Source organism: Nyctereutes procyonoides, unplaced genomic scaffold (genome assembly GCF_905146905.1).
Source record: "Nyctereutes procyonoides isolate TBG_1078 unplaced genomic scaffold, NYPRO_anot_genome, whole genome shotgun sequence".
NCBI classification, from domain to species: Eukaryota; Metazoa; Chordata; class Mammalia; order Carnivora; family Canidae; genus Nyctereutes; species Nyctereutes procyonoides.
The window spans coordinates 41,756,489-41,768,764 of record NW_026575139.1 but is presented as its reverse complement, the minus strand read 5'-3'; the positions used below and the strand labels follow the sequence as shown (position 1 = coordinate 41,768,764).

At 39.0% G+C, this 12,276-nt stretch overlaps 1 protein-coding gene across 2 annotated transcripts in view; it reads right to left on the bottom strand.

Moving 5' to 3' along the window:
* WDHD1 (WD repeat and HMG-box DNA binding protein 1) overlaps positions 1-12,271 on the bottom strand; it is a 60,113-nt gene extending 47,842 nt beyond the window's left edge. The window contains exons 1-3 of one of the 2 annotated variants that reach the window (XM_055303694.1): positions 12,203-12,271; positions 11,898-11,990; positions 2,108-2,219 (exon numbers count right to left, since the gene is read on the bottom strand). In XM_055303694.1, the coding sequence (XP_055159669.1) occupies positions 2,108-2,219; positions 11,898-11,974 (189 nt within the window). In that variant the 5' untranslated portion in view covers positions 11,975-11,990; positions 12,203-12,271. Of the gene's footprint in view, positions 1-2,107; positions 2,220-11,897; positions 11,991-12,082 lie in introns of both variants that reach the window. The other variant, XM_055303693.1, reaches the window with a different exon arrangement.
* Between the last annotated feature and the right edge of the window lie 5 nt (positions 12,272-12,276).

Sequence of the window (12,276 nt, the reverse complement as noted above, 5' to 3'; positions counted from 1 at the left end):
TGAGAAGCAGAGGGAGAGGAACAAGAGGAGCACATGCTGAACACAGAACCTGACATGGGGCTCCATCCCACAACCCTGATAGCACGACTTGAGCCAAAATCAAGAGTCAATTACCCAACAACTGAGCCACCCAGGGACCCCTCAACTTACTTCTTAAAAAGCTCCCCAGGGGTGCCTGGGTGGCTCAGTTGGTTAAGTGTCTGATTCTTGATTTCAGCTTGGGTCATGAGATGGGAGTCCCACATGGAGCCTGCTTAAGATTCTCTCCCTCTCACTCTGCTCCTCCCCTCTCTAAAAAAACAAAAAACAAAAAACAACTCCCCAGTTACACTTCCAGCAACTGTTTACAATAATGTAAAATAATAGAAAATATATATTGGTCTCTGCTTCCCATTCCTGGCACAGATTTCCTAAAACCCTTGTAACTTCCTAAGTAAGACTATTAGAAACAGCTTTTGTTCTAATATTTGGTCTTTGACCCCAGTTCCTGACACAAATCTCCTAAATCCATTCAAATTTCCTAGGTGACAGAAATGTTTTTTGTTTTAATAGGGCAATTCTTGGTGGGCTCCTGGATAGTTTCAGGATGTGAGCTAGTCATCAGAAAAATCAAACCATGATTAGAAGCTTGGAACTTTCAGCCTTACTCCATCATCATCTGGGAAAGGAAGAAGGGCTAGAAATGGAGTTAATAATCAATCATATCAATGTAATGAAGCCTCCATCCTAATGGTATGGGGTTCAAGGAGCTTCCGGGTTGGTGAACACATCCTTGTAAAAGGAGGGTGGGAGACCCAAACTCCATGGGGAAAAAAGTGCCTTCCATACTTCATCCTGTGTATCTCTTCATCTGGCTGTTCACCTGTATCCTTTATCTATATATTTCACTATATAATGAATTGGTGAGAGTGTTTCCCTGAATTCTGTGAGCTGCTGTAACAAAAGACTGAATCCAAAGAGGGGGGTCAAGGGAACCTCTGATTTGAAGCCAAGTAGGACAGATGTTGTAGGTAACCTGGGGACCTACGACTTAAAACTGATATTTAAAGTGGGGGGCAGCCTTATGGGACTGAGCCCCTAACCTGTATGGTCTGTGTTCCCTCCTGTTAGTGTCAGAATTGAACTGAACTGTAGGACACTCAAGCCAGTATTACAGAGAATTGCTTGGTATGGGGGGGAAAAACCCACATATCTGGTGTTAGAAGTGTTATGAGCAAGGTAGTAGTATGAGAGTAAAGGAAAAAAATAGAGTGTTTTTCCTTTACAAATACTTCTCCAAACCCTCACTACCACTAGAATTAGCAACATTTTTCATCCTTACCAATCTGACAGAAAAAAAAATCCAGCTGTTTAATTTATATTTGTTTATTAGTGAGTTTTACCTTGTATCTAATGTATATTGATCATATAATTTTTCCTTCTGGGAATATATTTTTCATTATATATGACTTTTTTTTAAGATTTATCTGAAAGAGAGTGATCTTGAGTTTCTTTCTCTCCCTCTGTAAAAATTTCAGGTAATTTATGGCAGTATTATTTTTTTTTAAAGATTTTATTTATTCATGAGAGACAGAGAGAGAGAGAGAGAGAGAGAGAGGCAGAGACACAGGCAGAGGGAGAAGCAGGTTCCATGCAGGGAGCCCGAAGTGGGACTCAATCCCGGGACTCCAGGATCACGCCCTGGGCCAAAGGCAGGCACTAAACCTCTGAACCACCCAGGGATCCCCCAATTTACAGCTTTATTACGCATATTTGAATATTATTATTTCATAAGAGAAATAAACAAAAAGCACATCTACATTCAAAACTTCAACAAAGGGATCCCTGGGTGGCGCAGCGGTTTGGCACCTGCCTTTGGCCCAGGGCGCGATTCTGGAGACCCCGGATCGAATCCCACGTCGGGCTCCCGGTGCATGGAGCCTGCTTCTCCCTCTGCCTGTGTCTCTGCCTCTCTCTCTCTCTCTGTGACTATCATAAATAAATAAAAAAAAAAATTTTTAAAAAAAAAGTTTACAAAACTTCAACAAAAATATTCTTCACCCATGCATAAAAAAAAAATCACACAGCAGTAGCATTTTTCATCAGTTGCTGTAATTGTTTTTAATACCTTCAAAGTACACGAATATGCCTTTTCTCCAACGTTAATGGACTTAGGATCATCATCATCCAAGTCTTCCCAAATCCTCACATCACCATCACTTCCACAAGTCACAATATAACTGTGAAGGAAACACAGTCATTAAAAAGTCATCCAAGTTTCAGAAAAGAAAAAAGTCACCCAGTTTCAAGCCTATTAATTTTTTTGGAATACTATTTTATCTTTTTTTTTTCAATAAAATCAAGGTGTTAGTGAATGTTTTCTCATTTTACATATATAAACCTTAAATAATGATCATTGAGGACTGCTAATCTCCTATCCTATAAAATGAAAGGTAAATTTATAATGATCCCTACAATTCCTCCTTGACAAAAATTCTTTATTTGTAATAATGTAGGAAAGACAAGTATGTAATCTCTGTTAACAGCAGAACACCATTGTGCCTCTAATACAAAGCAATCTCTGACATATAAAAGCCTTGATAAATGTTTGCTGAATGAATACGTGGATGGATACAAGAGTTTAATTATCCAAAACTAATTATTCAAATGGCTAACTGTATCTCTCAAATCTTGTTTTAAATCTCTTTTCCTCCAGCTGATTTTATTCACTTGGTATGTGTCCTAACTATATGTGTCCTGACATAGAAAAGCAAACAAAATACAAAAATAACTTGGCAAATGGCAAAGAGAAGCCACATAAAGAACTGCAGAGGTTCTTAAGAAAAAGATTAATTCCCACTTGGAAGATCTGAGGCATTCATAAGAAAGTGGTATCTATAGTGGGAAGTCAAAGGGCAAGCAGGGCAAGTAAAACTGGATGCTGAAACTGGTGAAAACAACAGTTCCAGATGAAACCACATGAATCAAAATATGAAGTTAGTAAAATGTGGGGGAGTTCACTTAAAGTAAACAGTACGCGAAGTCGAGAAAGAAAATGTAGATTGGGGTCATCCTATTTTTACAATAACAATGCAAGAATAAGGAGCTTAGACTCCCTTCTCTAAGAAATAAATAGGAGGACCATTAATTTGTTTGCCTAGGACATACCTGATTTATGCATCCTCTCGCTGTGTCTCTCATGAATAAATAAATTTTTAAAAAGTTTTTTTAAAAAAAGATTTCTCACTTTATAACATAGGTAAATCTGAAAGACAATCACCATCCCAAACCTTTCTTGATGCAACATAACTAATACCTCCTTTCACAGACAACAGGTGTTGATGGATGAAAACCAAAGCGAAGTCAGTCAAGAGGCCCTATAGAGTGATGTCTTTCAGTCTTTAGTAGTGATGGAGTAAGTATTTCATATTACTGTCCCTAATATTTGCTGCAACCAGCCAGCCCACAAGGGAGATGTAAAGTTGCAGGTGTCAGTTGGTGGTACTAATGGAAAGTTATTGTGAAATATAATGGAATTAATGAGAAATACATGTAAGAATAATTAAGCAGTCCTCTGAAGAGCTTTTAGAATAATCTGATCATTCTTCTGACAGTGTTTTCATTTACTGTAGGAATAAAACTGAATGTTAATTTTATTATTGATTATGCCTTTTATAAAACACCTTTCTGTAGCAACTAAAGAAAAATACATCAAGTACATGTTTTTTGTTGGTTTGTTTTTAAAATTTTATTTATTCATGAGACACAAGAGAGAGGCAGAGGCACAGGCAGAGAGAGAAGCAGGTTCCCTGAAGGAAATCCAATGCAGGACTCAATCCCAAAACTCCAGAGTCATGCCCTGTGCTGAAGGCATGTTCAACCACTGAGCCACCCAGGCATCCCTATCAAGTAAACGTTTAACAAAAAATTAAATACTAAATTTCTGCTTCTCAACAAGTTGATAATGGAAATGTAACATGAACAAAATGTTAGTTGATATTTACCATGGGGGCTATAGTAATAACACTAACCACAGGAAAGTCAGAGGACACAAAATTCCTGAAGAAACTTGAACATCTACTTTGTAGGTTAGTAGTTATCTTGTGACTCCCTGAAAACCAAGCTTTGGCAGCTGCAGAAAGCACTTTGCATTTTGTCAAGCATGACTTTTCATAATTCAATATTGTTCAATAGAACTTTTGGAGAAGCTAGAAATGGTCTATGTCAGGCTCCTGAGCAATTAAAATGTGGTATAAAATGTAGCTAGTGTGACTAAGGAACTGAATTTTAAATTTAGTTAACTTTAATTAATTTAAATCGAAGTAGTCATGTGGCTAGTGGCTATTGTACTGAACTGTGCATCATTAAAACATGACAGTGCTCTAAATTAATTTTGTTCAGTTTTCATTTTAAATTGTTTAATGGAAGGTATAAAGTAATCGCTGTTAATATGTTGTCTCCATTAGTAAAATAACTTTTCAAACAGTTAAATGATACTAGTTTTACATCAATGTCATCAGAGGGTTTAAATAGAAAATCAGTCAGATTACTTCCATTAATGGTTTAATCTCTTCAGTTCATGGAAACAAAGAAAAGTTTTTAGAAGCTTTCACTGTGAGATTGAAATGTCTAACGTTATTGGGAATTCTACTTAACTTCATTTGAAAAGTTCAATGGTAAAGATAAAATTCTTAATTTTTTTTTAAAAAGATTTTATTTATTCATGAGAGACAGAGAGAGAGAGAGAGAGAGAGAGAGAGAGAGAAAGAAAGAGGCAGAGACATAGGCAGAGGCAGAGGCAGGCTCCCTCTGGGGAGCCTGATGCGGGACATGATCCCAGGATCTGGAATCAAGACCTGAGGCAAAGGGATCCCTGGGTGGTGCCGCGGTTTAGCGCCTGTCTTTGGCCCAGGGCGCGATCCTGGACACCCGGGATCAAATCCCACATCAGGCTCCCGGTGCATGGAGCCTGCTTCTCCCTCTGCCTGTGTCTCTGCTTCTCTGTGTGTGACTATCATATAAATAAATAAAAAGAAAGTATTAAAAAAAAAAAAAAGACCTGAGGCAAAGGCAGATACTCAACCACTGAGCCACCCAGGTGACCCAAAATTCTTAATATTTACAGTAATACTCAGTTGAGCACAGCATTGTAGTAAAAACAATGTGCTTACTGAAATAAGAAATCTATGAAACACAAATGTACTTGGAATTGGGACTTTAATTCATAACCAAATGCACTATGATAATGAACCAAACAAAATGGAAGCCATAGTTGTCAAAGTTTGAGATAATTTTATTTATACTCAGGATGACAACAAAACTTTTATAACAAATTGATGTTAAATACACAAAAATACTTCAGCATTTCATGAGATGCTTTCTCGTCTGCCTATCAATAAGATTTTTTAAGTACTTGAGCCTTTGAAGAATGACTTTATAGGACACCTAGGTGTCCTACAACAACAGTGTTATTACTGGAAACAAGTTCCCTACGTTTTAGTTGCACCCTTGCTCAATATCAGTTAACAATCTTTAATTTAGGCATTCAACTTAAGCCTTTGAAGCTTTTAGTAAAATGCAGTTAATGAAAACAAAGCTTATGCAGAAAGATACTAAAATATATCCCTAAAAAGCAAATAAGAATTGATCAAATTGTATGTTAAAAGCTGAAAGAGTAAATGACGTAATTTTGAAATTTTCTAATTGTACCCTGGAACAACCTGACCCGTAAGAAGAATCTTCTGAATTCCTTATTTATTTATTTATTTATTTATTTATTTATTTATTTATTATTTTAAAATATTTTATTTATTTATTCATGAGAGACACAGAGAGAGAGCAGACACAGGCAGAGGAAGAAGCAGGCTCCTCACAGGGAGCTCCATGTGGGACTCAATCCCCGGACCCAGGATCACACCTTGAGTCAAAGGCAGATGCTCAACCACTGAGCCACCCAGGCATCCCGGAATTCCTTAACTGTATAAATTTATGTTCTGTGCCAGAATAAAATGAAATTGGGGTAGGCTTAAAATTTTTTAAAACATTCAAAGAAACCACAATTTACTTGATGAACTTTTGTCTTATGTTAAAGAACTAAAAAAAAAATAAAATAAATTAAAAATTAAAAAATACTGACGAGCTTACTATTGAAAAAGTATAGTCTGAATGCAGGCAAAAAGACAATCTATAAAAGTACTGAAGGTGAAGGATCTACCCATTCAAAATAAATTTTTAAAAACTGAGACTCTTCCATTTAGTAGAATGTGCTTACTGGGTATGTGAGAACCTAAAGAGTATTTTCTTTTTCTTTAAGATTTTATTTATTTATTCATGAGAGATGGGGGCGGGGCAGAAATACAGGCAGAGGGAGAAGCAGGCTCCATGCAGGGAGCCTGATGTGGGACTTGATCCCGGGGCTCCAGGATCATGCCCTGGGCCAAAGGCAGGCACTAAACCGCTGAGCCACCCAGGGATCCCCTAAAGAGTATTTTCTTATTGAAAAATATTATGATTTAAAAATAAAATTCAAAAATTAAATTAAATTAAAATTTAAAAAATAAAAAGAAAAATAGAATTAACAGAAGGTCTCACTTCAAGGTCTTACCATAAATGTAACTCTTAGGTAGACTACAGCCGATTTTATTTTATTTTATTTTATTTTATTTTATTTTATTATTTTATTTCATTTTATTAAAGATCTTATTTATTTATTCATCAGAGACACAGAGAGAGGGGCACAGACACAGGCAGAGGGAGCAGCAGGCTCCATGCAGAGAACCTGACGTGGACTTGATCCCGGGTCCCCAGGATCACACCCTTAGCTGAAGGCGGTGCTAAACCACTGAGCCACCTGGGCTGCCCTGCAGCCAATTTTATAAAAAAAATAAAAAGAAGATTGTATTTAAAAATATATTTTTCAGAAAAATATCAACAACACCATGTTTCAGATAGGCTAAAAAACTGATTAAAGTACATGAATATGGGACTCCTGGGTGGCTTAGCGGTTGAGTGCCTGCCTCCAGGCCAGGGTGTGATCCTGGGGTCCTGGGATCCGTCCCTGCGTTGGGTTCCCTATGGGGAGCTTGCTCCTCCCTCTGCCTGTGTGTCTGCCTCTCTCTATCCGTCTCTCATGAATAGATAAATAAAATCTTAAAAAAAAAAAAAGTACATGAATATGTATCAAGAATATTCTACTTATGTAAATAGATTATGTTTAATGTTTAGAAAATCAACGTAAAAATTTTTTTAATGTTTTAAAGTCATAAATGTTCTTACAAAAAAATGTTTTGAAACAATTTTTTAATAGAAATGTTATAGATCTGGGCAGCCTGGGTGGCTCAGCGGTTTGGCGCCACCTTCAGCCCAGGGTGTGATCCTGGAGACCCGGGATGGAGTCCCGCATCGGGTTCCCAGCGTGGAGACTGCTTCTCCCTCTGCCGGTGTTTCTGCCTCTCTCTGAATAGATAAATAAAATCTTAAAAAAAAAAAAAAAAAAGTTATAGATCTAAGACCAAAACAACATAATTTGCCAATCAATAAATAATTTTAAAAACTAATTTTAACTCTTTGAAATTCTTCTCCCCACTCCCAAAGTTGTCCTGGTTTACATGATAAAAGCATTGTCAGTTTCTGAGCAGAAAAATCACTGTAAGAGCTAATTTTATCATATCTTTATCCTCCTTGTGACATAACTCAAAAAGCCATTGTTACCAAAGCATTTCTTACCATCTGGATTCTCCATCCTCAAGAGCAATGTTCTTTCCCTTATCTCACTACCCCTCCCTGACCCTTCCTCTGGGCCTCATGAAATTCATGGTCAGGCACCAGAAAAATCTCTACGTCCTCAGTTTTCTGAACATTTCTTCTGAGAGCACTGCTTCCTCTTAAGTCCTCTTAAAAGGTGGCTGATTTCTCTTCTACATTTCTGTGGGGCCTGTTGGTGGGCCTTGCACTTCACTACCACTCCCAATTCTATTGCTTCCTTGCACTTCACTACCACTCCCAATTCTAATGCTACAACCTACTTTAAAAGGGGGAGGGGGGCAAAAAACTGCTACCAGAATACCTACAAATCCCTAAAGAAAAATCTCCCATGTTCCCTAAGGATTTTTAGCACAAGGTTCATTGTCATTCTCTAACACTATTCCTATCAGAATTCTTAGAGTTTTCTGTACCCATGTAGACAAAACCTTGTATCAGATCTTGTCCTCTACTTCATCTCAGAGTCCCATGGTCATAGCATTGATTTTGCCTTTACCAGTATTGTAATATTGGTAAATTTAAATTGGTAATATTGCTTCATAATTTCTTTTTTTTAAGATATATTTATTTATGAGAGGCACAGAGAGAGAGAAACAGAGAGAGAAACAGAGAGAGAGAGAGAGAGAGAGGCAGAGACACAGGCAGAAGGAGAAGCAGGCTCCATGCAAGGATCCCGGGTCTCCAGGATCACGCCCTAGGCTGAAGGCGGCACTAAACCGCTGAGCCACCCGGGATTCCCTGCTTCATAATTTCAATCACCTTAATCACTTACCTTTTCACCTTATACCCTTAATATCCTAACTTCAACTATTTTTTATTTTTTATTTCTACAATCTATTGAAACTACCTCCTTACGGTCTCTCACTCCCTTCAAATTCTCACATCTTTCTTAATCTGGCTTAGGTTCCAGTCTGTCCTTAAGACTTTGCCTCATTCTCAAACCTCTTTCACTTTGTCATACTTACCTGGCAAAACCCCAACCCTGGTTAAATCCAACTCTACTGCCTATTACTAAGTTTGCACTTGCAGAGCTAAACATGGCTGGAGAAAAACACATAACCAGGTTATCTGGTCTCACTTTAAATTCATGATCACTAACCTAAAGAAGGCCTTCAGTGCTGCCCAGTATTCCAACTAACATTTCCCTAGGCCATTCAGCTTTCCCACTCTTCTAATCACCTATCTCATATCTACTCTTTCTTCAAACCTCTACTGCCTCCCCTCTTTTTTTTTTTTTTTTAAAGATTTTATTTATTTGGGAGAGAGAGAGAGTAAGCAAGAGAGAGAGAATGAGCAGGGAGAGCCGGAGAGGGAGAAGCAGGCTCCTCGTTGAGCAAGGTGCCCGATGCAGGGCTCAAACCCAGGGGCCGGGATCACGACCCCAGCCAAAGGTACTGAGCCACCCAGGGGCCCCATGCCTCCCCACTCTTACGTAATGACTTTGCTTCTTATTTTACTCAGAAAACATAAACAGTCTACAAAAATTGGCCACATGTTCTCCCCATCCCTTCTAGGTGCTCCTTTCCTCCAGTTATGAATTTGACCATGCTCCTATCTTTAGCCTCTCTCCCCCTTGTGCACTATATTGTAGCCCCTCTCACCTACTCAAGGTCATCACTCCAGCAATTCTCCCTCTTTCTATTCTGACATTAATTTATCCCTCTCTGTTGAATCATCCGCACTCATATATATACTGTATCTTTCACCTTAAAGACCTTTCCTGACCTCACATTCCTATCCAATTACCCTTACTCATTGTGTGTCATCCTAACTCCTATCCTTCCTGTTCTCTTGAATTCACTGTGACAAGGCTTTCATTCTTACCACTCCATTAAAAGAGCCCAAGATCACACAATGCCTCTACATCACTAACTCTAATGGTGAATTCTCAGTCCTTAACTTTACCCACCAGCATTTCACATAGTTTATTATTTCCTTCTTAAAATGCTTACTTCATTGTCCTTATAGACATCATTCTTGTCTCTTGGTTTTCACCTTTTGTAGTCACCTTTTCTTAGTCTCCTTAGTGGATCTTCCTTCTCTAACTCAATCTCTAAATATTTTGCAGTGTCCCAGGGCTTAGCCCTTAAACCTCTTAACTACATTTACTCCCACCACAGGTGATTTCATTTAAATTCATAGCACTGAATATCTGCTTGACAACTTCCACATTTAGATTTCCAGCCAGGATCTCAATCCTGAACTCCAGGTGGTATCAGCAAGATAGATATTTCTATCTCTAACACATTTCTTCTCTTAGCATTAGAACCATTTATCCAACTGTCTACATCTCTAGTTGAATATCTCAAAGAAATATTCCAAAACTCCTAATTTCCACCCACATTCTACCTCTGAAATAAGCACCTCGCAAGCATCATTTCCTCAAATGTAACATCCAGAAACATAGTTGTTTTTTTTTTTTTAAGATTTTATTTATTTATTCATGAGAGACACAGAGAGAGGCAGAGACATAGGCAGAGGGAGAAGCAGGCTCCATGCAGGAAGCCTGATGTGGGACTTGATCCCGGACTCCAGGATCACGCCCTGGGCCAAAGGCAGGCGCTAAACCACTGAACCACCCATGGATACCCCAGAAACATAGATGTTATCCCATACATCTCCCTCTCCCCTTCATCTTTTTTTTTTTTTTAATTTTTTTTTTTAATTTTTTTTTTTTAAATTTATTTATTTATGATAGTCATCAGAGAGAGACAGAGAGAGGCAGAGAAACAGGCAGAGGGAGAAGCAGGCTCCATGCACCGGGAGCCCGATGTGGGATTCGATCCCGGGTCTCCAGGATCGTGCCCTGGGCCAAAGGCAGGCGCCAAACCGCTGCGCCACCCAGGGATCCTCCCCTTCATCTTTAATGTCTGACCTATCCTATTGATTCTATCTTTTAAGTATTTCCTGAATGTATCCCCTTTCTTCCATACAGGTCTTCTCTAGTCTAAGCTTCCATCACACTCCACTACAGACTAATACAGAGAACTCCTGTCTCTGCATTCACTTCTACTTCTCCAATTCATCCTCTGTGTAACTTCTCAAAAACAAGAGTCTGATCACATCTCTCTACTTCAAGTTTTTAATAAACTCCTACTAGTTTTAGAATAAAAACAAGATTCCTTAATAAAGCCCAGAAGGTCCTAGGTAGGCTGCCCACTGCCTACCTTCACAGATTCATCTCTCATGAACCTCTGCACCATACTCTACATTTTGTCATCCCTACCTTTCCTTCAGTCCTATGAGCATTCCATGGTCCCTACCACCAATGGAATTTTGCAGTCTTCCCTCTGTCTGGAATGCCACCACCACCCCATCTTACTATATACTTCCTAATGCCTACTCAATCTTCAGATCTCATCTCAAGAAACAATGCCTCAGAGAAACTGCCTCCTCAAACCATATCAACTTTCCTTCATACATGCTTTATTATTACACCTATCACTTACTATTTCTAAACATACATTACTTTGTGCTCAAGGTCTGTCAATCTAAAAAGACTTTAAGGTCAATGAAGAAATAGATTGTGCTTTGTACTACTGTATCTGTAGTCTCCACCAGACTTGACACGCAAATCTTCTTTCAATGAATGAATCAACACAGGAGTGACAGCCGGAAGCCACACAACTGGATAGTACTGCAGAGGAATGGAATTCAGAAAGATAAAAGGGTTCCGGGAAATATCGCAACTTAGCAATCAAGCGAGGGATTAAGTTGGAAAAAAAGCCATCAAAAAGTTAAAAGCAACAATTAATCAAACGAAACAGCATCACAAAAGCCAAGGAAAGATACTACACCAAAAATAGAACGGGCCACTGAATTTTACAAGTAGGTAGCTAGAGATCTGACAAAATAATATTGCGGGACACGGAGAGGAAGTCAACAAAAGGAATACACAGGAGAAAGCTCACATCTTTCTAACTCCTCTGGAAATAAAATTTTACATTCGTTAACTTTTTCAATACACTAAGACTACAATGGCGGCCCGAATCGAACAACAAACCTAAGGAAAATATATGTACCATTTTAGATTTCAGCCTTATTATTTCTCTCTGCCTGGGTGAGTCATATTAGCTTGACTGCTTAGCTGACCTATAACAACTAAAGTTCCAATATTTACACCCGAAACGATCTTTTCGTTTCACAAAGGACCTTACCTCCCCAAATCATCAAAGCAGACATCTGTGTGTCCCTCGGTATGTCCAAATCTCATCGGCTTCTGTGTGGCAGGCATCTTTTCTTCTACCCACCTAAAAAGGTTTTATAAAAGCTAACATTATTTTAAAGGTAAGGAAAGACGGCGGCTGAAGGGGAAGAAGGCAAGTTAGTCTCCCGGCGATACCTTTTCCCCCACCCGAGCGGCACAAACGAGATAGAGCAGAGGGTCTGTCAGACGATAAACCGGGAAAAGGACCCGCTTCTCTTCAGTGCGCGGACACCGGCACCTGGAAGGAGGACTCACCGAGCCCACCGAGCTCCACCACTGGGGAAAGGCGCGCTGCAAGCGCCCGCGCAGGGCCGCTTCCCGCGCTCCGA